Below are 25,515 nucleotides of genomic sequence, written 5' to 3'. Positions count from 1 at the left end.
TGTGCTGATTGGGCCACAAGCCGCCCGCGGGCTGCAGGTTGAGAACCACTGTGCTACACGGTCCCTTATTGTCTTTCCTTCCCATTTGGTGTTGGTTTGAACAGGTTATAAGCACCTGTGAGTTGGAGGGGTTAGGAAACCGCAATGGAGGGGACACCTGGGATTTGAGAGCCATGGAAAATGTGTCTGTGGGGAGGGAGGGTGGATGAATGAGGTGGCTGGCAGCAGGGAGATGGGCAACACTGAGATAGAATAGAAGGGAAAATTCAATGAGCCAGCAGCTTGGCCAGTGGAACTGTCTACAATTACGCGAAGTGCATAAGCACCAAGAAGGAACAGGAGTGGTTCCACGTGGGATGATGGGTATAACTGAGAGCAAAGCTGTGTTAAGTCAAGGCAAACTTAGGCAGGATGATCGGAGAAATTCCCTAGCAGCAAGATTTGAGCCTGAACAATTGCTTCTGCGGGAACAGCTTCCCTGGGGAGCTTAGGGTACCGCGGTGCTCGAAGGGCTTAGCTGAGAGTGAGCAGCTGGAGTGGAGAAAGAACGCGCACGGAGGAGAAAAGCAGAGTGGCAGCTGCAGGGCAAGTGGAGCAATTGAAAGTGGGAGAGGCGCCCGTCGCTTGGGTCAGTATCAGTCCAGTGTACGGATCAAGGACCTGGAAGAAGAAAGGAGCAGGCCCAGATAGATGATAGCATTTACCTAAGGCACAAACCTGACGGAGGAGACAAACACAAAGGAAGGGGATATGCAACGCCGATGGGCCTGGAGAGATGTGGAACAGGCCAGAGACAAGTGTAATTTAGCCCATGCGGAGAGAAATATAAGGTGTGGCAGGGAGTTGCCCCATTAATAGTCATGCTCTAAACCCCCCTGAGCAGCAGAAGAGTCTAGGCAAGAGGAGGAGAAAAAGGGGCATAAGCCCCTGAGAAAGAAAGATGTCGAGGCTAATGGAACCAGAAGCAATACACAGCACTGGAGACTGCTGAAGTAAATACCACGTCAGAAATACTCAGTCGCTTTAATCTCTAATTACAACGTGAGTGGATGAAGGGGACGCGGGAGATATAATACATCTAGACTTGGGGAAATGATTTGATATGGTGCCTCGTGAACTCTTACTTGAGAAGCTAATTCAAATTGGCTTGGATGTGTGAGCGCTGTCACATGGATCGAAAACTAGCTGGAGGATTGGCGACTAAGGGTAATGCTCCATGGCACTGTGCAGTGGGGAGGTGTCCGGCACAGAGCTGCAGGGATCAGCGCTAGGGCTGGCTTTATTTATTAACAATCTGGATGTGCAGGTAAACAGCACGGTAATTACATTTGCAGATGATACTAAATTGGGAGGTGTTACAAACACCAGTGAGGACAAAGGATTAACATAAAAGGATCTAGGGAGGTTAGAAACACAGGCAGGAAATGAACATAGATTGATCTTGGGCAAATGCATCTAGGGAGAAGAGATCCCGAAGCACAGATATTCCCTGCGTAGGTGACATTTAGAAAGCAGGAATGGCCAAAAAAATACAGCTAGAGGTGAGAGCAGATAGCAAATGAGCTGGGAGCTTGCAATAAGACATGGCAGCAAAGTAAAAAAAAGCAACCAAACAAACAATGCCGTTTTGGATTGCAGATGGAGATGCATCAGAGCAGCTCCAGGAGGCAGGGGATGAGGGACGGGAGAGCTCTTAAAGCATAAAAAGAGCCTCCACTTCTCTCCCTGGCTTGGGTGAACAGGGTTCCCCACAGCTCCCACTCTCTTCCTTGGCTGGCATGATGCAAGCTCCTTCTTTTGTTTCAATCCACTGTTCCTTCTCTGCCTGACACCTTCTGTTTTGGGCTCATTGGTAGAAGGAAATTATGAGCAAACTGGGTGGAGAGCAAAGAAGAGACGGAGAAGCGACTGAGTGGAGCGAGGGAACTGACGTAGGAGGAAAGCAATCGAGCCTGATCTTGTGAGGGGCCTTGAACTGCTTTTGGACTTCAGTGAGAATTTGGGGCATTCATCATCCTTCCGTAATCAGGCCTGACTGCTGAGCACCTCTGACAAATTGGACCCTGAATATGAGCAACTTGGCCAGACAATGACCGGTGGTGAGACACCCAGACATTGGCAAGTGCCTGAAGGGAATAACCAACAAAGGAGAGGAATGTAGGATAGTCCAAGGTTTAATATGTAGGGGCAACAGGATGTTTAGCAGAGGAACGCTTAGGTTGAATATTGGGAGCTGGGATGGCTATTAGCTTATGGAAGAGCCTCGTGAAAGATCATGGAGAAGCCCACAGTTTAGGTTATTTAAAACTTGATTGGACCTAGCACCAACAAACAACACTGTGTGGAAGTTCCTGCATTGCCCCTCTGCTGCCCCATCTCTGGCAGGGAGGAAAGACAGCCTTGTGTCTAAGGCACTGAACTAAAGACTCTGGAGATCAGGGTTCATTCCCAGCTCTCCCTCACGTGACCTTGGACAAATTGCTCCTCTTCTGTGCGCCTCCGTTCCCCCTCCCCAATGTGGGGAAAAAGGACACTTCCCCAATTCACAGGGGTGCACTCTGTGGATAAATACCTGGGAGATGCTTCGGCACGATGGGGATTAGATTTGTCACTAGCATTGGGGGCAAGAGTGATGACTGGGGGGGAAGGGCAGGATAAACTCTGAAGCAAAAAGCAGGGAAAACACAACCAAAAAGATGGAACGAGAAGGCATTTGAACAGAGATGGGATCAGCTGCAAGGGAAAGCCAAGCATGGATGGAATTTTAGCTGCTTCCTCTACACAGAGAGCTCTTGCTATAAGGAATAGACTTTCAGGGGCAGTAATAGGAATGACTCCTATAAATCATTTAAAGAAGGAGTTAGAGATGTGAGTCGTCAGTCTCCTGTGGGCTCGTCCACCACCAGCAATCGATAGAACAGACCTTGCATGGAGCTCAACCCACACAACTGCTGATATTAATGAAACACAACAGCTCCCTTTTGGAGTCCCCCCAGCCCATGGCCCCTGCCTGCATCAGCAATAGCAGGGCTCCCCTTCCAAGAGGGCACAGATTGGTTAGACTAGGAGACCTTTAAAAAGGCCCGGCAGATTTAGGGAGCAATTTCAAATGGCCCTTCTTTCAACTGTCTGCAAAGGAGGCGTGTACAAGGACTGAACATTATAATCTACCCAAACAGCTTCCACAGGCACGACTCCTACTCTCCTCTAGAAATGTTTATGCTGAAATCTGGGGCAAGAAATTGTCACACAGTGTAAGGAAAAATTGGTTCCACACAAACTACTGACTTCAAGGAGAGGGGAATCCAAATACGGGACCAAATGTCAGCCAGACCCTCTTGAGAAGATGCAGTGTTATGCCATATGGGGCGAGCGGAGGCAGAGGAGAGTGGTCAAACAGCTCGAGCAGTTATGGGGAGTCGGGTTCTTGGGTTCTATGCCCCCACTGTAGGAAGGGAGCTGGGTTTAGGGATTACAGCAATGGGCTGGGTGCCAGGACTCCTGGGCTGTTGTCCTGAGCTCATTGTGACCTTGGGGACGCGGTTTCTGTTCCCTGTGCCTTAGTTGGGAAATGAAACCTACCTCGTAGGGGGCTGTTGGGCTTAATTAAATGTTTGTCAAGTCCTTTAAGAGCCTGGGCTGGGAGGTGCCAGACAAGGGTGAAGTGATGTTATTACTGCAAAGGCTAAACATCAGCCAGTGAGCTTATTCATAAAATTAAAGGGCACTGTTAAAGAGAGAGAGAGACCAGATCTATTCCAGATAAACTGGTGTGTGACTGGTAACAGCACACGTATGCCAGCCAGTCCAGAAGGGGGCCGGAAAGCATTGTACTCCCTGAGCAACCATCAGCCTTCCTGCAAGATGCTGCACTCCCATTGACATCAGGAGAACGCAGGGTGCTCAGCACCTTGCAGGGTTCAGCCTGCAAATACTCAATACCTACATCACAGGGGACAGCAGAAGTAGCTGGCCTGCCTTATGTGAGGGCCCAATCCAGCTCTCACTGAAGTCAATGGAAGGTTTGTTGTGGACTTCGGTGAGATCAGGATTGGGCCGGAAGAACCGCAGGTCCCTTGCTTGGAACAATAAACTTCTTGGCTAGAAACATCCAGCAGTCCCAGTCCCAAACAGCAGTGACACACTATGGGGAGGTCCTCACTGCGGCGTTAACCGAGGCTGTTACTTGGGTGTTGTCCCTAATCCTCCTCCCATCCATACACAAAACTCTCTCTCCTGAGAATACTGGGTGCTTTCCACCCAGCCTAACTGGCCCGGCAGGGGGCTAGGTTAAAGCTTGGGTTCTGCTTTCACTTGGGCTGGTAACCTGCCCACTTGGCAGTGAGGACACAGGCTAAATCCCTCAAGTGCCTTCCTACAATTCCACCCATGTGCCCAGAAGGACAGACCATTTATCCTAGAATTCATTGGGAAAAAGAGTGTTTCAGCTGACTGCAGCACAAAGAACCATGGGATGTGCCCCAGGAGAAGTCCTTGTGACACACATTGGGGAAGTACAGCTCCAGTGAGGACACGGGAACTCAGACTAAACCAGGTGCCGATCACCCAAGCTAACTCTGCAGCGCAGACATACCCGATGGGCCCTGCCCACTTGGACTCCTTCCACAACAAAAGGCAACCTCCCCACTCCTTCTCCAGTTCCACCCTAAAAGGATTGTTTTGGTGGGAAACTCTTCTGAAACAACCACGAAGGATTCCCTGTTGTGGCAGAGGGACTCCAAGATGGCATCTTTAGCTACCACCACACCCCTCTCTCTTGTCAGACCTTACATGAGGCATCCCGTGCCACAGACCCAAATTTACCTTGATCCCCAACAGACTTGTTCTGGTCTCACCATTTTTTAAGTGCAAACTGTTGACAGTGACAGAAATACAGACCAGAAGAAGAACGCTGTGGAGCTCAAAACCTTGTTTCTTTCACCCACAGAAGTTGGTCCAATGAAAGATATACCTCACCCACCTTGTCTCTCTCAGAAATACAAAGGACAGTTCATTGTAAACATTACAGACAAGATCCCCATGGTGGTCTGGGATTCCTGCTCTATTTGTGGCTGTTGAGGCCTCCTTTCAGGGTCTGTGTCACACACTGGAAAGATCAGTGTCACCCCCTTGGGGACAAGGGAAGGTTACACATTTACAATGACTGTGCTGACAGCGGCGGGAGACCATTATCCTGTCACAATGCTCTGTTTCACTGACACTCGGTCATCACAAAGAGACCAGTTTATTTCACTTCTGGGCACAGGGGAAAATTCTTCCCCTAGCTTTGCAAATTCCCTATGCTTATTAGTGTCTCACTGTAGCTACCTGGATCTCAAGCTGAAAAAGGGGAGGCCTCTAACCTCCAAGAGAAATCTCCAGAGGAAACCCATCAATACCCAGGTGTGTTCTGAACTGTATGAACTGAAAGGGCCAAGTAATTGCACACGGAAATAGGCAACAAGAGACTGCCTTATTTTTATATAGCGCCTTCCATCCCAAAACCATATCCTCAGAGAAAACACGTCACCAGCCATTGCAAGGCAGCCACCAGCCCTGGACAACGTGCCCACGGCAAACGTCACAGCAGTGTTGGGGGTGGTGGGGGGAACTGCTCACTAAAAACATTGGCACAAGCCCTTAATCTTATGGCAGGAATCATGGGATAGCTAATGTGCAGGCACTGCAGATAGAGTGTCAGCTCTCGTGGTCTCATGTCAGTGAGCCACATGCACTAATCAGCACACAGAAATCAAACTTACCTCCAGGGGAAGGGGAAAAGTTGGGCGGACCCTGCTAGGATTTGAACCTGTGGTTCGGGAGAGTCTAGGTATTTCAAAGCTGATACTTAGCGCAAAACAAATCCCTTCCAACTTGCAAGACTGGGCCAAATTTACCCCTGATTTCACATCACTGGAGTCACACCACAGATAATTTGCCCCACTGGGTCTACTGGAATGTAAAGACCATATAAGGAAAAAATATTAGTGAAATTACAGCAATTAAAACTGCATTGACCCGGCAGTAGCAGTTAATTACTTCAGGGCCTGCCCCCGGACAAAATCTGAAGTACATGAGATTTGCCAAAACTGCTTCAGCTACTTCCCCTTTGCCCCAGTAACTTGCGTGAGTCTAGGTTCTTAATGCAGAAGAGAGTAAGGAGAAGAGTATGGGGGAGGGCAGGTTAGAGAGGAGGATGTACACCAAGCCGAGAAAAGAAACTCTTCCTTTGCTGGGTTTGTATGATTGAAGATGTTGTAACCCAAGAGAGAATTATTCCTTGGAGGAATATAATGTTAATGGGGGTCCAACTGCTCTAACTGTACCCAAACAGACCCACCCAGCCACCACGCGAGGACTCATTCTGGCCCTCGTTCAACAAGGTACTTAAGAACATGCCTGACTTCAAGCACACATGTAGTCCCACTGAAGTCCAGGTTAGGCACGTGCTTCCTTACTGAACCATGGCCTACCACCCTTACATGCCCTTTGTTCCTATTGAAGAAAAGAGGAGCAGGGGCTGAACAACAGGCCTTATGATCTGGAGGGGTGTGCATTTATGGGTATGGCAAAAACCTGAGCAAGTGCCAGTCCTATTCCCAGCAGCTTCCTCGAGTGAGTAGTCACAGCTACTCCCACCTGCTAACAAGATGAGCTATTGCTTAACAGAATACTCCTCTAGCTCTTCTCCAGTCCTTTCCGTTAAAGCACTTTCTAAATGGTAACGAATTAAGCTTCTCAGTCCTCCAGGACTCACTGTGCACTTGAATTTGGGGTGTAAGGAGGAACATGTCCATTCAAACTATCTAAGTTTCTTATCATATTTAATCTCCCATTGGAGGCTTTTTCTTTCCTTCAGTTACTACAGCAGTTTCTAAAACCCTTGCATTATTTCTAGCCCATGTACTTCATCTCAGATGACCTACAGAATGGAACAGATCTCCTGTTTTCTATACCTGCAGTGATTTGACTTGGGGAAGGAGGTAGAGTATTAACACCTCAGCTGAACCCACCAGACCCCTTTTCACCCTCCGTTATCCAGCAGATACAACAGAGCCTTGCAACTTACAATTAAGAGCATCTGTAAAATGGTGACAGCATCCGTCAATTACAAATTCAAGACTGGGCAGAGCCCTGAAGAAGATATTGTGCGGAACAGCCCACCCTCCAAATGATGAGACTGGATTAGGGGCTTGCTGCAAAGACTACTTCAGGGTAATGCTCCCATTGATGTCCCTGGATTTTGGATCAGGCCCTTCAATTCTTAACAGATTTCTTCCATTTCTAATTTCTGTGATACATTGGGAAATGGAAATGGGAGGATTATGAGGAGCAATAAGACTTAATGTGGCCAGTCCTGGTTACCCTAAGTTCTGACCACTTAGCCCTGTAAACAGAACCTGAAGTAGATGGGATTGGTAAAAGGATGGGTTATTTTAAAAAAATCATATCAGAATCACTAGAAAATGTACAAACAGATTCCAGATATGATCTATAGAGATGCACAATGCCTAACATCCTGCACGTTTCAAGAAAGCCATTTTAACATTTTCTTTACATATTAGAGATTTTTCAGTGTATATATATATATATACACTGAATATATATATATATACACATATTCAGAATATATATATATATATGTATACATATTTTTAAAGAAAGATAAAATAAAGATATTTACTACAGGATTTGATTGTCAGCAAACACAATATATTTACTGCATTAGCATTTGCTCACAGTGCAAATGGTACAACAATACATCAGTTCAATATTTCTGATTTTTTTCTTAAAAATGCTGTATGCATTAACTATCATATTTGCATTACAACGTGACAAATGAGCAAATGAAATGTGTGTGAAAATTATCACCTTTTCACAATATCAAGCATAATTTTTTTAACCTTAGTATAAGGTACTATAAATCCAAGAAATAAAAACATCCACAAAATATATTACATCTGGTAGGTCTTTTTTTTTTCTCTAAGTACTCAACTTTATACAAAAGACTTTCAAAAATATCATTCCCTTAGGTTTGCATGGTTAAACCTGATTTTTTTGTGTGTGTTCCTTTCAGTTCACATAAACTAGATTGCATTTTCTCTCTTCTCCTTTATGTTGTATGGTTTTTGTTTTGCTTTGTTTTTTAGAAAAAAAAAATCACATGCAGACATCAAACCTGAATAGCACAACCTTTTGGCAACAAATATTTTTTTAAATAATTATTATTTTTGTTTAGTTTAGCTTAAATGTCTGAGCACAGTTTTATTAAAACAAAAGAAGAAAAAATCAGAGCAGTCATGCAGTGACATGCACATACCAGAAGGAGAAAGGAAAAAAATAATATAGAAGGATAACTGATTTCTCCTCCCTGTGTTTTTTGAAGTGACCAAATAAAATAAAAATATGTCACATTATAAAAAGTATTCAGCAAAATACTGTTTTCTGCATTTCTGTAAAGAATTTCCCTTCTGTTGAAAAGAATGATCAATCAGTATCTTCCCTCCCACCCTCCCCAACATTATATTGTCAACCCAGATTAAGCTAAGAAGTACCTGGAAATTCATCACCCACTTCCCTTTTAGTTTCTTTTTAAAGATCTAGATAGCTAGTCCATTTAAATCCACCACAGAAAAGTGATGCTTTGGAAAAAAAATAAAGGGCGAAAAGATGCATAAAGTGACTTTAAATCAGACATCCTGTAAACTCAATTACTTCCCCCCTCCCTCCCTCACCCCAACAGTATATTAGCCACAGGGGAAAAAGATTGAATAGGTAACAACAGTACATTCAGTCAGATCTTTGATGAAAGCTGCTAAGCAGCTCCACTTTCCCCCTCTTTCTTAGGGTTCAATTGAGCAAGTACATTCAGAGCTGCTTACAGAGGACAACTGGGAGGTGGATTTGGGTGTGATAAAAGAGGATTTTAGTTGAATACAAATCCCCCATCTTCCCTTTGGAGGAAAGTTTGGAGTAAAATTTTACTCCTCACAGTTATTTTCTCTTCTCCAAAAATAAAACATTAAAGCTGTAAATACTTATATACCTTTATATATGGTTGGTACTGTACTAGAAAGCCAATAGTGACATTAACAAATACATACTGTATATATTTTTTATTATATTTTAATTCAGAACTGCTGTAGAGATGGTAACAAGAACAGAAATGGCAACAACCTCTTCTCCTCCAGATGAAAGGGAGAAAGATGTTTCTCCCTCTCTTCCCAAGGGTTTTTCTACTAAATGTGACATGAACTAAAACACCAAGTGGAGTGAAATGGTGAAATTTAGGGGTATTTGCCTCTTTCTTTCTTCCTTCCAGAAGGGAGGATACTTTGGGTGGAAGAGGTGAGGAGGAAGGAGACAGAGGATGAACCTGTAAAGGAAATCGGTTTAAAAAATAAACCCATGAAGATAAATCTGGAGCAGCCAAGAGCTGATCCCAAGCCATATCCCTTCTCCAGCACATCAGAGGACGTGCCTCCAAGACAAGTAGTGAAGAGACCAGGAAAACATAAAGGAAGCAGCTCCAAGAGGAGGGGGGCAGGAGACCAGAAGCAGCAGCAGCAGCAGCATCCTAGGCATTTCTGTAAGAAACATTTAGATCAGATGGAAGGCCACCCATTCCAATGATACCCAAGGTCCCCACTATGTCCAAGAGGTGGCTTGGTTCTCTCCATTGTCCAGAGTCCTTTGGGGGTGGTTTGACACCGAAGCAGCCCAGTTCAGCTCAGAGTCACATACACACACAGGGACGCACAGTCTCAACGGGCAGCAAGCACTGCGCTTTGGTGCTCCCCCCGCCACCTCCAATGAGTAGCGAGGGGGGGAGGAAGGGGGCGCGCATATTCGGAGCGGGGAGCTTCCCCGACACCGTCACCACCACCCTTGCTCGCACCGCATGCCTTTCCACAGCTGGCACATCACAGCCCTGCAACCCCTCACCCGCCCCCCACTACGCTCCGCTGGGAGAAGTGGGGGGCTCCCTCGCCCCTCCCGCAGCCGATTCGGATCAAGACGATCCGATTGAAAGCGAAGTCCCCACCCCGGTGAAGCAGGGACGGGAGGGGAGGTACGCGCACTGCCAACTGTTCCTTGGTGAGGGATCCCCATGTTTGCGCTTTTGCTAAAGGCAGCAATTGGGAGGCACTGGGACCAGGGATCGGGGCGGGAACCTCATGCGCAGGTGGTGACCACCGGGGCCAAGGACACGGGCGGGGAGGAGGAGGAGGAAGAGGAGCCCTTGTCGGCCTTCTTCTCCTTCTGCTTCAGGTGGATCTTGGCGTGTCTCTTGCGCTCGTCGCTGCGCGCAAACTTGCGCCCGCAGAACTCGCAGGCGAAGGGCTTCTCGCCCGTGTGGGTGCGGATGTGGGTGGTGAGGTGGTCGCTGCGGCTGAAGCTCCTCATGCAGATGCGGCACTGGAAGGGCTTGTGGCCAGTGTGGATCCTCAGGTGCCTCGTGAGCTCGTCGGATCTGGAGAAGCGCCGGTCGCAGCCCTCGGCCGGGCACGCGTGGGGTCGCTCGTGGAGCGGGGTTTTGCTGGGCCGGTTGGGGTACTTCCTGGGCCGGATGGGCTTGAGGGTGAGGGGCTGCTGCTGGAGGCTGCCGAAGCTGGGGTGGATCTGTTTGTCCTTGAAGGCTTTGATGGTCTCCAGCGGGGTGATGGGGGGAGGGTTGACCCGAATGGGATCCAAGCTCTGGTAGGGTTTGTGTTCAGTGAGCGTGCCCATCTCGTTGGGGTGGTGATAGAGGTTATAGTCTGGGATCATGGGGAAGAGGTTACTGTCCAAGGCTGGCTTGGCTGCTTGGTAATCCTGGGGGGAATAGGTGAGCCCTGGGTTGCTTTGGGGGTCGTGAAAGGACACTGGCTCCGGGTAGAGGTCACTGCAGGAGGAATAGGGGGGCAGCGCAGGGTACATCTGGTCCACCTCGCCCTGGTTCTGCACCATGCTGGCTGTAGAGGTCTGGGTGCTGGTGATGGCACTGGAGGAAGGGGGCACCCCCAGAATCCCAGCGCTCATGAGGCTGATAATATTATCCTGACACCAGTTGGACGGGGAATCGAAAGCAAATTTCCCCAGGTAGGTAACAGTCTTGTTGCCAGGGGTGGGTTGGAATGAACCCGAATAGGACGACAGCTCTTGGTTGGTCTTTTCGTTCGCTAATCCAATATCCATAACATTCTCTGCAAAAAGGAAAGAGAAGGGGGATGAGTAACGCCGCGTCAGAGAGTGGTGCAGGCAAAAATGTTGGGGCCCTAGATGAAACAGGAGGAGGGAAAACGGGACGGGGTCTAAAATCTGGGACACCCAGAGAGGTGGGATGGGGCGAGAAATACCCTAGTGAGGGACTTTTACCTAGAACTGTGGCTCAATCCCAAACCACTGCCCAGGTAACAAGCAGGAAAATGAAACAGCAGCTTAGCAGAGATCTATATTATACACAGCTATGGTACTTTCACCCACAGCCATGTGTATCCATACGTGGGTAGTGACACACACACAGCCACAAATACACACACCTGTGCTCACACATACACACTGATACACAAATACATACCCATAGGTATTCACACACACGCAGTTATAGACAGCTGGGACAATTTACATATAGACTGCATATACATCTCCACGAAGACAGCTCTAGGGGTGACAACTACACACACACACACATACACACACGGACTAGAGAGACACGCATTGTGTTGTCTTGTATGGCTACAGCCCAGTAAAGCTCTCAAGGTGGGTCAGGAGGAAGCAGGTACCTGAAGTTACAGGTAGGCTCAGGCTGCCAAGAGCGAACTGGTCTCTCTACTGGTGTCCAGGTGCTTTGCCACCCCACAGGCAGAGCTGGGGACTCCAAGGGACCCGTGTCCGGCCACCAGCGCTTTACAAACTTGCCGTGTTTTCTGCGTCCAGCCCAGTTATGGAAGATACAAGGGAGTTTTAGAGCGAGCAGCGCAGCTGTGGAGTTGCAATCCTGCAGCGGATTGAATTGGCAAAACACAAGAGCTACCGCGGTTCGGATCCGGGCAGAGGTGTGCAGAGGGGCCGGCAGAACCGGGTCGGCTCCCTGAGCGGGGATCGAGGTTCCAGGAACACCCCTCCCTTCCCTCTCCTCCTCCCCCCCCCCCCCAGCCAAGAAATCAAGTCGGAAGAAACCAGAGCAGCAGCCGGGGCAACTTCAGCAGCACCCAAGTACTCCTGGCCCAGGAGAGGGGTGGGGTGCGGAGTGAGAGAGCGGAGCCATCGCTTCTCTGCCTTACAGGCTCACCTGTCTCCCCAAGGGTTTGCTCCATCTCCTCCTCCCCCGAAAGCTCCCTGTTCCCACCACTCCCGCTGCAGCCCCATGTTGGAAAATAGATTTCACACACCCACACCCTTATCGTTCTGACAACAATATTCATAAAAAGTCTGTGCCGGATTATTTCTCCCCAGTGCCTAAGGCAGCAATGGGCAGCAGACTCCAGACAAACCCCATGGAATACACGGCACAGATATCGATATCTCTAGATAGATACACACACAGAGGGAGAGACACCTAACACACACAGAGTCACACTGCATTTACACACGCACGTATAATATACACCCTCTCCAAGGGGAAGCATCCATGACTTTGAATAGCGCCCGGGTTGGCTGGAGATGGCCCCTTTAAGCCTGCACCTCAGGACCCGCTGCCCACCCTCCGACACCCAGCGATTCTGCAGCGGCACCATACCTGCCACCTCTCTGTCTGGCAGCTTCCACTCCCCACTACAGCCCCGAGAAGCGAAGGAAAACCCTGCAGCAGCGGAGACAGCGAACGCATAGAAACACATAAAGAAGAGGACGGATGGATGGGTGGGTGGGGGAAAGATTCCCAGCCCCACCGTCTCCTTTCCCTTCTAGGCTCCATCACACCCCACACACAACACGCGTCCTCCTCCTTTACCCCCACCCCCTCTCCTCCCCATATATCCCTTCCCCTTACCTGCAGCCATCTGGTTGTAGTGAGCCACTGACTCGCTGCTGCTGGAGAAGATATTCAGAGAGTTGGGGATCTCCTCTGGGTACAGATTGTCAGGCAACTGGTTCATCAAAGTGTTCATGGTCCCCGGCAGCTTCTCCACGAGTTTGCCTGTCATAGCACTGGAGGAGAAGCAGGTTCAGCGTGGCTCTGAGCTCAGCTCCCAATGAAACGGCATCCGATCCGAGTGGCAAATCCGTGCAAGGGAAATCATGCAAGAGAAAAGTTGGGGTGGGGGAAGGGGGTTTTGAGGGACGGTAGGCGGGGGAGTTGGGGGTGGTTTGCGGAGGCGGGGGAAAGGGATGGGGGTACAATCCTCAGTGGGTCCTTGGTGGCGTTTCCTCGAGTGGGAGGGGGTGATCTGGCTTGCAGATCTCGTAGAAGCCGGTGGGAGTATTTGATCCCTCCTCCCTCCTTGTCTCTGTCGCTCTGTCTCTGTCCCCCTCTCTTGCGAGCAGGTTCACTCACTGCTGCCCAAATGTTCAGCCAGGGAAATCCACAGCCTATTTATGTGAGGCACTGGAAAGCTCCGTGACGTAGCTGCCCATATATGGACAGACAAAGCCCAGCCGAGGGGGATACGTCACAATGGAAGCTCCTCACAATGGAAAACTAGAAAGCAGGAAGCAGCGCCTCAGCCAATGCTGCTTTGCAACTGCGATGCAAAGCAAGGGACCCGGTGCACGATTTTGAAAGCACCTCGGTGCACTAAAAAAGTCTCTTTATCGGCTATGTAGCTCTGAAAGCACATCTGAACGACAGGCTGCCCTGCCTAACCCGGGCAAAGATTTGACCGCGCTCTTGTGCACCGGGCGCTCGCTATTATTATTTATCTCGGGCATGGCTGGAGAGGCACCTCTCTGCCTCCGTCAGCCAGAGTGGACTTTTAAAGAAACAGCGCTCGTCGTGACTTTGAGATGACTTCGCATCTTCTTGAAAGAGAAGATCTAGCCACTGAACTTACCCGTGCCCAGCCCTGGGTGGTCACCCAGGTCCCCTTTGCAACACAAACAAATCAGGGGCCTGCAGTGGTGCCATCGGATTGTGTTTTTAAAGCAAACCGTGTTTTAAATAGAATCGGCGTATATGGTAATTGACTAGTTGCTTGCTGTAACTTTGCTAAGTTGTCAATGTACATCTGTAAAGCTAAACAGGAAATAACCACTGTGCATAACTTGAAACACCCCCCCGCCCCCAAACAAACTCCTGCCTGCAAAGAAACACTTTCATTTGGGGAGCTATACCTATGGATTACTTAGTAAGTCACAATTTAGTATATGCGAACTCCATGCATTCCCCCGTCCTCCCCCCATAGGTAGGTCTGGAGACAAGGGTCCGAACCAAGATCTTCTCTTGAGGAACTAGAGGCTTAATGTGTTGGGTTTTGTGCATACGCAACGCTGGGAAGCAAAACTGGCCACAGGAAAACGGTTTCATTTCCAAGGGAACCAAGAACAGTGAGCGATGGAGGGCACATTGCACAGTGTCAGGCAGTGTTTTGTGGGCGTGAGGTGCTTAAGACCATTGGTTTAAAGGTGACATGCATCCGACGAAGTGGGTATTCACCCACAAAAGCTCATCCTCCAAAACGTCTGTTAGTCTATAAGGTGCCACAGGACTCTTTGCTGCTTTTACAGATCCAGACTAACATGGCTACCCCTCTGATACTTGGTTTAAAGGTGCTGAACTTGCAGAAGTCACGGCAGACTTGAGATTTCTTTTCAAGCTAATCATGGGAGAGGAAAAGAAATGAATTTGCATCCAGTAGCCACGGCACCTCTCTCCTTGGTATTATGCACAGGAGCACTTTGCATAATTTAAAGCTGGTTACACTCGTTGGTCGCCTGTGATTTTTAACCTCTCCTCCCCCTTCAAAGTTTGGCACTTCCAAGGCGTCAGTAATTAGGTGGTTTCGTGCTAAGTGTGCCAACTGATGCTATCTTTAAATAAAACCCTCCGAGTTATATAGCAAATGTATGGAAAAATTCTATGTTGCAACAGCTCCACTTACCCAGTTCCTGCAGGGCCAGCTTTGCAATGCGAGTGAAATCCATGTGTAGGAAATCTGAATCTGAGAAGGTAGGGAGGAGGATTCAGCATGAGATTTCTGCATTTGCGGATGAATCTCTAACTGCACACTTGAGCGGGGGCGGGGGCAGAGGGGTTGATTGTGCATCTTTAGATCCCTGATTTATTTTTCAGAGTGAGCCCTGAACTGCACGCTTGGGGCGGGCCTGCATAATCAGAAACATGCCTCTTCTTTTAGTGGGAAGGTGTGGCCTTGAACTCCTTGGGGGAATTGGGTGGGAGTGAACATGTGCCATTATTTTCATTTCTGGGTGGGGGTCGGGTACATTTTACACTTGGGGGCAGCATGTTTGAAGGGGGAAGGGGAGGGCACATCACGATGATCCCTGAACTCCGTTGGGAGGCAAGGCTGTCCCCATCCGATGCCTGTGAAACTAACACACAGTAATTATATTATTTCTATTGCCATAGCGCCTAGGAGCCCTAGTCCTGGAGCAGGACCCCATTTTGCTGCTTGTTGTAGGAACACAGAACAAAAAGACAACACCCTGCCTCTCCGGGTGAAGTTACACTGCTGTCTGGGAGAGCTCTCAGCTGCAAACTTGGGGTGCGGGGACATGCCCCTTAGATGTGTACTAGTGGGAGGGGGTGTAGTCCTGCCCCCGGGGGGGTCGCTTCACTCTGCCCCATTAGGAGTTTACAGTGCCTAGAGGGGAACTGTGCCCCATTGCTTGGAGGGGGGAAAGCTCTGCAGGGCCATTACCCCAGGAGGTGTTTGCACCGGGAAAGGTAACCCTGAATTGCAGGGGTAGAGCAGGGCCCCGTTAGCTGCTGGCATTGGAGGGTGAAAGAGCCCCAACCGGGCCTGGAAGGGGGGCGTGGAGCCCGGCCCCCTTAGGTGCTTGCCCCCCCTGGGGTAGGGGCCCTCTGCCCCCCTCCGGATCCAGCTCAGCCCGCGGGCCAGCTGCAGCCAGGCAGGGACAGGAGGGAGCCCCGGCGGCAGGAGGGGGATGCCCGGCCAGGCAGGCAGCCCAGGGGAAGCTCCATACAAGGCTCAGATCCGGCACCACCCCCAGCTCCTTCTATGGCAGCAGGGTTCCGGTTCCCCGGCTACAAGTGGAAAGAGACCGAGCGGAACTGGCAGCCTTTAAAGGAGCCGCCCAGAGGGGGGAGGGGGGTTGCACCCTCGCGGCCTGGGACCGCTCCCCCTGCAGGGACCCGGGGCTGGGCTCGCTCCCTAGCGCGCTGCCTCAGACAGACCCTGTCCGGGGCCAGTGGAAGGCTCAGCTGGCACCGGGCTGCATGCAGGGGTGCAGCCAGCCTCTGGCAAGCCCCCTCCCACCCACAGCAGAGTAGCTAGAGGGCAGCACGGGTGTGTGTGTGTGTTCTGCATAACCTCCATGCTGAGTGGCGGAGTCCTGGCATCTGTAATGCCCACACTCAGCAATCGGGATTGGCGTGCTTATGGCCTCAGCCCCAAAAGACCCACTTGGGGTGACCAGATGTCTCAGTTTTATAGGGACAGTCCTAATATTCGGGGCTTTGTCTTATATAGGCGCCTATTTCCCTGCCCCGACCTGTCCCAATTTTCACACTTGCTGTCTGGTCACGCTACTCAATTGATCTAACTGGGGAGGAAGGTGGTGTTGATTCTGCTCATTGAACATCCCACAGTATAAAACGCCAAGCCATGTACTACCCTGTCGTGTGCAGAATGGATGTTGCCAGCTTTTGAGAGTGGGGGCTAGGACACAGAGGGCATCCCTCTGGGAATGGCACCAAACACTCCCGCTTCCCACTGTCTTGGGGGCAGATGCTGCAGAATTTTAAGGGACCGATTCTTTCCTCCTTCCAGCTTTGTTCCTTGCACTGACTATGGCCTGATCCTGCAGTCCTTATGGCTCTGTATGGAACAGAGGGCTGGGCTCCCAATCTTTGAGTTCGAATAATAGAATATTAGGGTTGGAAAGGACCTCAGGAGGTCATCTAGTCCAACCCCCTGCTCAAAGCAGGACCAATCCCCAACTAAATCATGCCAGCCAGGGCTTTGTCAACAGGGCCGGCTCCAGACCCCAGCGCGCCAAGCAGGCGCGTGGGGTGGCATTGTCCCGGCAGGGCGGCATTTGGCTCCGGCGGACCTTCCGCAGTCATGCCTGCGGGAGGTCCACCGGAGCCCCGGGATGAGCGGAGCTGCCGCAGGCATGACTGCGGAGGGTCCCCTCTTCCCGCGGCTCCGCTTGAGCTCCTGCAGGCATGACTGCGGCAGGTGCGCTGGTCCCGCGGCTCGGACGGAGCTCCCACAGGCATGACTGCGGATGCTCCACCGGAGCCGCGGAATCAGCGTACCCGCCGCAGACACTTCTGCCCCGGCCGCGGGACTGGGGAAGGGCGGCGAGTGCGCCGCCCTGCTTGGGGCGGTGTAATTTCTAAAGCCGCCCCTGTTTGTCAAGCTGGGCCTTAAAACTCTAAGGAAGGAGATTCCACCACCTCCCTAGGTAACTCATTCCAGTGCTCCTGCATCTATATTTTTGAGTTCTCCTGTATCTGAATTATTATACTGTGTATCTCAGTTGTTCAGTTTAGACTATAAACTCCTTGGGAGAAGGACTTTAAACTAGATTCTACTGTTAGTGACACTGATGTAAATCTGGAGTAGCTCCATTGAAATCAAAGGGGTTGCTCCAGATTTATGCGGGTATAAATTAAATCAGAGTCTGGTCCCTTGACTATGATGTGGCTGGAAAGCCTTATGTACACACCTATGACACTATAAACTACACAGTCCCACCTTTGAATAGGAAATCACTAGTGGTGCAAGGAATACGTGGATCTTTGGGAGAAAAAAATAAGAGAAGGGTTAGGATCTTTTTCACCCTCTCACTAAACTCATACAGAGATAACTGGGATTTCCATTCCCACATTCTTCAAAGCAAAGAGTGGGATGTAGTGGGAATTTGCTTGTGTGATGGCTGCCATTTTAGTTGACCCACTGGGGGTTGAACAGGGCACCTCCAGAGCTAAAAGCTATAGCTAAAAAACCAGTGTCTGTGGCTAGGTGCTGTAACAGACACACAGATTCTATGGCTCTGGCCCAGAGGGAGATAACATAATACCAGTGGGTTACACTTGCTTCTGCTAGATTTTGGCCCCCTCCAGACATAGCATTTTTTAACTCTGGTTCCTAAGGAGTCTTCTGATGGGCATATTTGGGGGCAGGGAGGGGGTGTCTGGAATGCATCAGGTTGCAGTATATGCCCTATCCTATATTATATAAAAATACTTCCCAGAAATGATGCTCTTGGATTCCTCAAAGAGGGCCTGATCTCTCACCCCTACTTCCAAGAACTGCTTAGCAGCCACACAGGTGGGTCAGGGTGTGCAGATCAGGACTCGACCCTCGACTCTAGTGCCCGGGTTGCCTCCTCTGCCAAACACAGAATAATAATAAATGACAATAAAAAGCTACTCCAGATTTTATAGTGGAGGGCTGAGTGTTTGCTTTATTGGCAGACATATGAGACTTTCATTCCTAATTATTGTGAAGGAGCAAGCAGGCACTGGCCCAGCTGTCCTCACCCTACGAGATGGTGAAAGGCAGGTTCCAGCCCTGCATCCATGTGAGTGCCAGGCAGCCCAGCCCCAGTCTTGGCATTGTTCCATGTGGTACTAACCAATGTGATTACCTGCCTGGGGAGATGATGAGTCTATAGTGGGTGGAGGGGCAATGGATCAGCTAATGTGTGAACTCATTTCGCATTGCTCGTCACACCTCTTGCCTTGGAGTTCTCCATTACCAAGTTCTTGCAGAGAGAAAAAATATTTCCCACTAATAATCCAAACATATGGAAACTCTGGTTTGATTGATAAAGCCTGCCTTGCACTGTTCAAAGCCTACTGAGTCATTAGGGCTTGTTTACACAAGAAAGTTGCAGCAGTTTAACCTAAGCTGTGTATTTAAACTGACTGGTATAAATCCCAGTGTGGACACACTTATTTTGGTTTAAGAGTGGTTTATTTTGGTTTAAGATAACTTGTAATAAGATACTTTGAAGCTGAAATCAGAGTATCCACACGGGAGTTTACATTGGCTTAACTGAACTATTTATGTTAAACTGATGCAATTTTCCTGGGCTGAGAAGGCCCAAGTTTAAACAAAAGAGGAAAAGATACATGCAGCCCCAGACTCCTGAACTGTTTTCAAATAGCACCTGGTTTGTCTAGCTGTCAGCTGTTCCTCTGCTCCTAGGCAGTTTTACATCGTAGGGATGTCTCAGTGCTGCAGTTGTGTGGGGGAGCAGCCCGGGGGGAAATGAAAAATGGTTTTTTTAGCTTCACATTTATTTGCTGACAACTTCTTTGTGTTTATTGACAAATATATGTGAGAACGGAGAGGCTTTAATTATGATTTTGTATACTTACACTAACGTGTGTACACATGAAACAACGGCCAAAAAAGGGTCACTGATTCTGATCCTTTGGGTAGGGATTGTCTCTTATTGTGTGTTTGTACAATGCATAGCAAAAAGAGACCCCAATGCTGATTGTAACCTCCGGGCAGTATTGTAATACAAATACATAATAATAATTTAATAACATTGATCCATATCCTGGAACTCCCCCCAAACATTATTTTCTTCTGTGTTCAAAAAATTCTCTATGTTAACAAAGTGTGGAGAGAAAAACTGACATAATCTCAAACTCAGCATCTAATCCAGGCAGCATGTCAACCTCAAAAAGCTTTTCTGATGTTGCATTGTTGCCAGGAAGTTTTGCTGCCCTAGACAAACTGGAAAAATAACCTCCTTTCCCAACCCTCCACTCTCTTACACAATCACTAGGCACTAGATATTTTACTACCCGTAATATTTCGTTGCCCTGTGAGACCCACCTGCTGCAGTATGGTTAAATAGAGATGAGGGATGAAGTGAGAGTCAGGACACCTGGGTTCTATTCGTGGCTCTGTCACTTGAAGACCACGTGGCCTTGGGCAAGTCATTGCACCGGGTTGTACCTTGGGTTTCCTTCTCTGTTACACAGGAGTTGAGAGGATCATGTTACCATACTATCCAATCACTGCCTTATGTTTCATGTGTTTAACCTCACAACTTTTCTCTGAGGTAGGGAAGTGCTATTATCCCCATTGTATCAATGGGGAACTGAGGCACAGAAAAGTCTGTAGCAAAGCAGGGAACTGAGCCCTGGGCTTCTACAGCCCAGGCTGGTACCCTAATAACCGAACCATCTTTTTTTCACCCTTTTAAAGTAGTTTGTGATTCCCCGGATGAAAGGGTCTAGCATGTAAGTGCAAAATTCTGCATATCTGGGGACAGCCACCACCACAAAAATGCAAACTTTGAATATTAATAACCCTGCAGTGCCTTTACCTCTGAGCTGTGTAGGCTCTGGCTGTCAGCTGACATGTGAGTTCCCTAACTTTTTTTCGGTCTTGTGACCGTGGGCCCTGCTGCTGCCCAGCAATTTTAGCAGAAGTTGATCTGTGCAGGAAGGTGTGAGGGTGATTCATGTGCTGCTTGTTCTGCTGAAATTCATGCAGGTGCAGAGCAAGGGGAGAAAGAGAATGCTGCTGAGGGTATTCACAGAGCACAGCTGGGGGTTTTAAAAGGGGAACTAATTAGTTTGTCATCTAAGTAACAACTAAAAAGTACACACAGAGAGAGAATAGCATGTCTGATTTTCTATACAGAGACGCCACTGTGTAGACACACACAATCGTCTTCTTGAATAGACAGAAATGGCCTCTACCAACAATGTCCCTAGAGACAGAAATAGAAGATTCCCCTCATGGCCCTCTATGCCTTCTTATTTCTTAGGGAATTTGGCTTCAGGTTTGCAGTGGTGAACTTCCCATAATGGCTCTGAGTTTTTGGGATGTTCCCAGCACATGGCTGTGCATTTCCATATTGTGAGGAGACGGGGACACCTGTATTGACAGGTTGCTGGGACCTCTGGCCCTGAATGCTGGGATACTAGGCCTCAGACTCCTGTATTCACAGAATGCTGAGACTTTTGGCCCTAAACTTCTGCATTGGTTCTGCACCTGTTCCATCAAGTCCTACACCTGGCCCTGAGAAAGCTGCTAAGACAGCTGACTCTGAGCCAGGTTCGGCGGCGGCTGCTTTGGTAGTCACTCTATACAAACTCTTTCTCTCAAGCTGCCTTGAGAAGGGGAAAAGGAGAACAAAAGGGAACCTGAATCGAATCTTTAAGCCCTCAGAAACCACCAGGTGGGCATGGCAATAGAATGTGTTTATTTTTCAGGGCCCCAAATTGTTCACTTTGCAAGCCATAGGATCACATCAGTGGGACAGAGCCCAGAGGAAGCAGCTAGAGTCCATCATTTCATTTTTGAACTTCGGGAAAGCTTGTCTTGCCTGCCTGAACTGCTGCGGCAGGCTCTGTTTACAGAGAGAGGCAGGAACTGAGAGCCACCAGAAAGGATTATAATGACATGGTGGTTGAGATGCCAGCTCTTCCTGACAGCCACTGTCGATTTCTCTTTCTTGCTTTTCATTCTACACGAGGCTTTGAAGCAAGTCTGTCACGTTTCCAGCTGTCACCTATCCCTTCATTAAAAGGCACCTCTGCTGGATGCTCTTCGTGGGATAGTTAGACACCATAGAATTCTGGAGCAGCACCACCAATTCTCCAAGGCTCCCACTGTACAACTGGAGAGGTGAACTGTGTTGGATTGTTGTCTTCTTCTGAGGCATCTGGGTCAGCAGGCACTGAGATTTCCAAACCAATGATGTACAGCACTGCAGCACACCTAATGTCCCTATGACTCATTTCCTGACATCACCTTGGGTGATGGGTTAGAGGTAACACAGCTATAGTTTGGGAGAGCTTGTTACTGACTAAAAGAAAATGCACTTTGTGCAGTCAGAAGCAGCAAGGACAGGTCAACCTTTCGTGTGACAGGATGAGCCAGTGGCCACTGGGACCTGTATCCTGGGCTGTCCAGATGTCTCGTTTAGTACAGCTGTTATGACCACAGCAATTGATTCTGCATGTAACCACACATGTAGCGTTGTAAGGCACCCAGATACCATGGTGATGGGCACAGCATGCTTTCATATATAACAATAATAACATAGAGATTTAGGGCTAAATTAATCCCGAGTGTAATTTCAAGGGAGATATACCATACAAGAATTTATTCCTTACTATCTGTGGGCCAAATTCTGGCTTCAGGCTACAGGCTTACTTGGAAAGCTGTAGCCAGGGGGGAAACCATGGTGTGCAACCACCCAAAGTTGACTCTCTCAAACCCTGTGGAGCAGGTATTCTGCATGTCTTTCCTGAATCAAGACGTGGAGAGCATGCTCCAGGCTGCACAGGGACCAGGAGTTTTTAACATAATCCTCTTGATTGGCCTGTGGAAACTACATGCCCTCTGCTGCTTGGAGGACTTTTGCTCCTGATCCCATTAGGACCTCAGATAGGCCAGAATATGAGTGCAAATGAACACTGCATGTCAGGACAAGAGGTAAAGCGTGAGGCTGGTTATGGGATTGCTGGCCATCCCACTCCCCTAACTGTTCAGTTATTTCATGCCAGCAGGATGACTTTCCTGATGTGGCTTCTTGTTCCTGACTCAACTGGGGTGTTTCTTCCCAGAAGAGGAGTCCCAGGATCCAGAAGACAGGCTGGTCCTTTGTCAAGCACCCACGTGCAGGATCTCATCAGGAAGGGACAGCTCCATTTAATTTAATCAGTCATCTCACTGACACCGTTGGGCAGGGGGAGCTGAGGCCATGAGAGCGGAGCAGCGACCTGGCAGTGCTTGGGAGGCCAGGACCAGTTCAGTTTCAGGTCCAGAGCTATGCAGGAAATGCTGCTGAGTGAAAGTTCTGTCTGCAGCTGGGAGGGATGATCCCTGAAGGTGGCAGCACTAGCAGCTGGCTGGCAGCAGCAACTGTATTAGCAAAGGCTAGAAAGAAGCCACTCAGACGGGTAGGAGTGTGCAAGCAGTGCAGGAGGGGGTTGGACATACGCACACTTCCCAAAACACATGGACACATACACAAGGACACACACTTCCCAAGACACAAGGATGCACCGGCACACATTTTCCATGGTGCACACATACGCACAGACGGACACACATGCTTCCCAAACACACACACACGGACACACAGAGAGACACTTCCTTTGAGGCTTCCTTTGCTGCTCAGATGTTGGTGCTGCAGCAAGAGTTTTCCTAACTCTGCAGGGAACTTTCAACTCCCTCAATACTCAGAAGTAGCAGTCCATGGCAATGGGACCCTCCACTGGCCACCAAAACCTCCAGATGCTCCCTGAGATCATCCTCCACAGAGAGCCCTGTCTCCTTCACTCCAACCAGGAAAAGGGGGCAGCTGAATTTCAAAAAGCTGAGGACCACACTGATAAATTGCTGGGTGTCTGACAGCCACACTTCATTGATTTAAAATGGAGCAGGATCCAGCTGCCGTCACCCTTAACGTGTGGCTCACAGAGACTACAGGATGTAATGCAGCAGGACATGGCCCGCGGAGATGTCAGATCTTTGAATAAAAAGCTTTACTTTCCCAACAAACCCAGAGCTGAGATTCTGGGAGACAACACCACTTCTCAGGCACAACGTCTTACCAGGAGGGTAAAGCTCCTCTGTGCAGGCGACAGAACTTTCTTGGGGGCTGATTTGAGATGAGGGAACAAACTCCGATAGGAACTGAGGAGCATAACAAACGTCACCACTTTTTTTTTTTTAGTCACCTGCATGGAACTTGGAAGGACGAGCACAGGTTGCAGGAGGGAAGAGTTTGGAGGAGGCACCAAGAAAGCAGTCTGTGTGCACATGGCTAGAAAACTAGATGAAGTGGCAGCATCTGTGCCAATCATTCTCTTAATAAAGAGGCAGTTTAGTTTTACAAGCATGGAGTCCTCTCATGCTAATACCCAGCATGCAACATGGATCATGATAGCAGTGGTAGTCTAGCAAATCCCACAGCAAGGCAGAGAGTATTATTAACAGGCAAACAAAGCAGCAACTAGAAACAAAGTGAACAGACAGCATGGAGGGACTTAAATCACTGGGAATGTTGGATTTCCAGACAAAAGACCCTGCACAAGCATGGAAGCAATGGAAACAAAATTTAGGCTGTGTACAGAGCTGACCGTGGCGGACAAAGATGAGAAAAAGATGGAAAAGCTTTTTCACCATCTTGTTGGGTAAAACAGGGGAGAAATGAGTGAAACACTGTTGCCAGGCAGAATGCCTGTAACACTGCAATTGCTGAAAAAGGGATTTGATGAGTTCTGTGACACCAGACAGAATGAGAGAGAGACTGTTTTTTACCTGAAACCAAGAAGCAGAAGAGTGAATAAATACTTACATTGCAGAGCTGAGAACTCTGGCATCCACATGTAACTTTGGAGACCTTAAAGATTCCCTAACCAGAGACAGGATCATTTGTGGGACATGTGATCCCAGTTTACAAGAGAGATTGTTGAAAGAAACAGATCTACCTCTAGAGAAATGCCTCCAAATAGCTGAATTATCCTGGATCAAAACAATGACAGCCCCTAGTGCATGCAGAGCAAGTACGCAGGCTCAAGCTAAAGGAACCCAGGAACCCAGGATAGAGACAGCCTGGCCAACAGTGCAACCATCACGGTCCAGTATCTATTTTGTGGAAAGCAACACAAAACGCAAAAATAACAATGCCCAGCTCACAGGCAACAGGGTAAGGTGTTTGGAAAACAGACCCACTTTATGTTCCAATGCCGCAGCTACCTCAGGAAGAAAAAAAGGAGCTACATGCAGTGACTGAGGACACAGGGCCTTCCAGTGAAAAGGAGGAGAATTGCAATGTGACTTAATCTACAGACTCCTAATGTCCGTGCACTGGAGAAGGCTGCCAGTCATTCCACTGCCATACTTGCAAGTAAGCTATTAGATCAACAACTGATTTGATCATGGAGTCAGCTGCAATATATTCCAGCAACACTGATAGGCAGCAATATTAAACATAAAGGTGACCAAGTGCTGGTGATGTAAAATAAAAACCAGTCTAAGGCCAGTGAGCAAATGCAGGCTGCTGATAAGAAACCCATGGAACAAGAGATCTTATCGCTTGAGTGCACAGTAGCTGACACACCACATATCACTATGGGCATCAGGGCAGTGCAAGCCATGTATCAGAGGGGTAGCCGTGTTAGTCTGTATCCACAGAAACAACGAGGAGTCCAGTGGCACCTTAAAGACTAACAGATGTATTTGGGCATCAGCTTTTGTGGATAAAAATCTGCATCTGAAGAAGTGGATTTTTGACCCACGAAAGCTGACGCCCAAATAAATCTGTTAGTCTTTAAGGTGCCACCAGACTCCTCATTGTTTTTTTGCAAGCCATGGGTCTGATCACAATAAACACCAGAATATCCTCAATGTGAAAGTGGAGGGAGAACAGTCACCATAGAGCCTGACCAATACGCTA

General features: G+C 48.7%; 3 protein-coding genes and 1 long non-coding RNA gene across 15 annotated transcripts in view; 1 reads left to right on the top strand and 3 right to left on the bottom strand.

Moving 5' to 3' along the window:
- Nucleotides 1–5,148, bottom strand: part of BIN3 (bridging integrator 3) — a 79,019-nt gene extending 73,871 nt beyond the window's left edge. Inside the window, exon 1 of one of the 3 annotated variants that reach the window (XM_039521620.1) lies at nt 4,982–5,148. The gene's annotated coding sequence lies outside the window, so the exon portion shown is untranslated. The remainder of the gene's footprint in view (nt 1–4,981) is intronic. The other 2 variants (XM_039521622.1, XM_039521623.1) reach the window with 2 other exon arrangements.
- Nucleotides 5,149–5,226: 78 nt separating this feature from the next.
- Nucleotides 5,227–9,460, top strand: LOC120396616. Of its 2 annotated transcripts, none has more exons than XR_005593253.1 (3): nt 5,227–5,403; nt 6,899–7,215; nt 9,323–9,460. It is a non-coding gene; the product is annotated as an uncharacterized LOC120396616 (long non-coding RNA). The 2 variants fall into 2 exon arrangements; XR_005593252.1 differs by lacking the exon at nt 9,323–9,460 and adding an exon at nt 9,136–9,261 and having other exon boundaries at nt 5,229–5,403.
- Nucleotides 9,461–9,614: 154 nt separating this feature from the next.
- Nucleotides 9,615–13,589, bottom strand: EGR3 (early growth response 3). Of its 3 annotated transcripts, XM_039521616.1 has the most exons (3): nt 12,974–13,589; nt 12,722–12,784; nt 9,615–11,186 (listed from the first exon to the last, which is right to left on the bottom strand). In XM_039521616.1, exons 1-3 carry the CDS (start codon nt 13,125–13,127, stop codon nt 10,177–10,179), a joined length of 1,227 nt encoding a protein of 408 aa, XP_039377550.1. In that variant the 5' UTR covers nt 13,128–13,589; the 3' UTR covers nt 9,615–10,176. The 3 variants fall into 3 exon arrangements, with proteins under 3 accessions (XP_039377550.1, XP_039377551.1, XP_039377552.1); XM_039521617.1 differs by lacking the exon at nt 12,722–12,784 and having other exon boundaries at nt 12,974–13,585; XM_039521618.1 differs by lacking the exons at nt 12,722–12,784; nt 12,974–13,589 and adding an exon at nt 11,766–11,902.
- A 6,349-nt stretch (nt 13,590–19,938) lies between these two features.
- PEBP4 (phosphatidylethanolamine binding protein 4) overlaps nt 19,939–25,515 on the bottom strand; it is a 255,576-nt gene continuing 249,999 nt past the window's right edge. For all 7 annotated transcript variants that reach the window (XM_039521624.1, XM_039521627.1, XM_039521626.1 and 4 more), the window contains one exon: nt 19,939–20,063. In XM_039521624.1, coding sequence (XP_039377558.1) covers nt 19,969–20,063 — 95 coding nt within the window. In that variant the 3' untranslated portion in view covers nt 19,939–19,968. The remainder of the gene's footprint in view (nt 20,064–25,515) is intronic.

This window comes from Mauremys reevesii, linkage group 2, assembly GCF_016161935.1.
Source record: "Mauremys reevesii isolate NIE-2019 linkage group 2, ASM1616193v1, whole genome shotgun sequence".
Taxonomy (NCBI): domain Eukaryota; kingdom Metazoa; phylum Chordata; order Testudines; family Geoemydidae; genus Mauremys; species Mauremys reevesii.
This window is presented reverse-complemented; position numbering and strand designations above follow the sequence as displayed.

Bases quoted from the DNA above. Each gene is read 5' to 3' on its own strand.
- EGR3 (XM_039521616.1), bottom strand. From the start codon at position 13,127: ATGACAGGCAAACTCGTGGAGAAGCTGCCGGGGACCATGAACACTTTG. The intron at 12,785-12,973 runs GTAAGGGGAAGG...CCGCTGCTGCAG, and splicing joins CTACAACCAGATGGCTGCAG to GGTTTTCCTTCGCTTCTCGG. The intron at 11,187-12,721 runs GTATGGTGCCGC...TCCTTTTTGCAG, and splicing joins GCCAGACAGAGAGGTGGCAG to AGAATGTTATGGATATTGGA.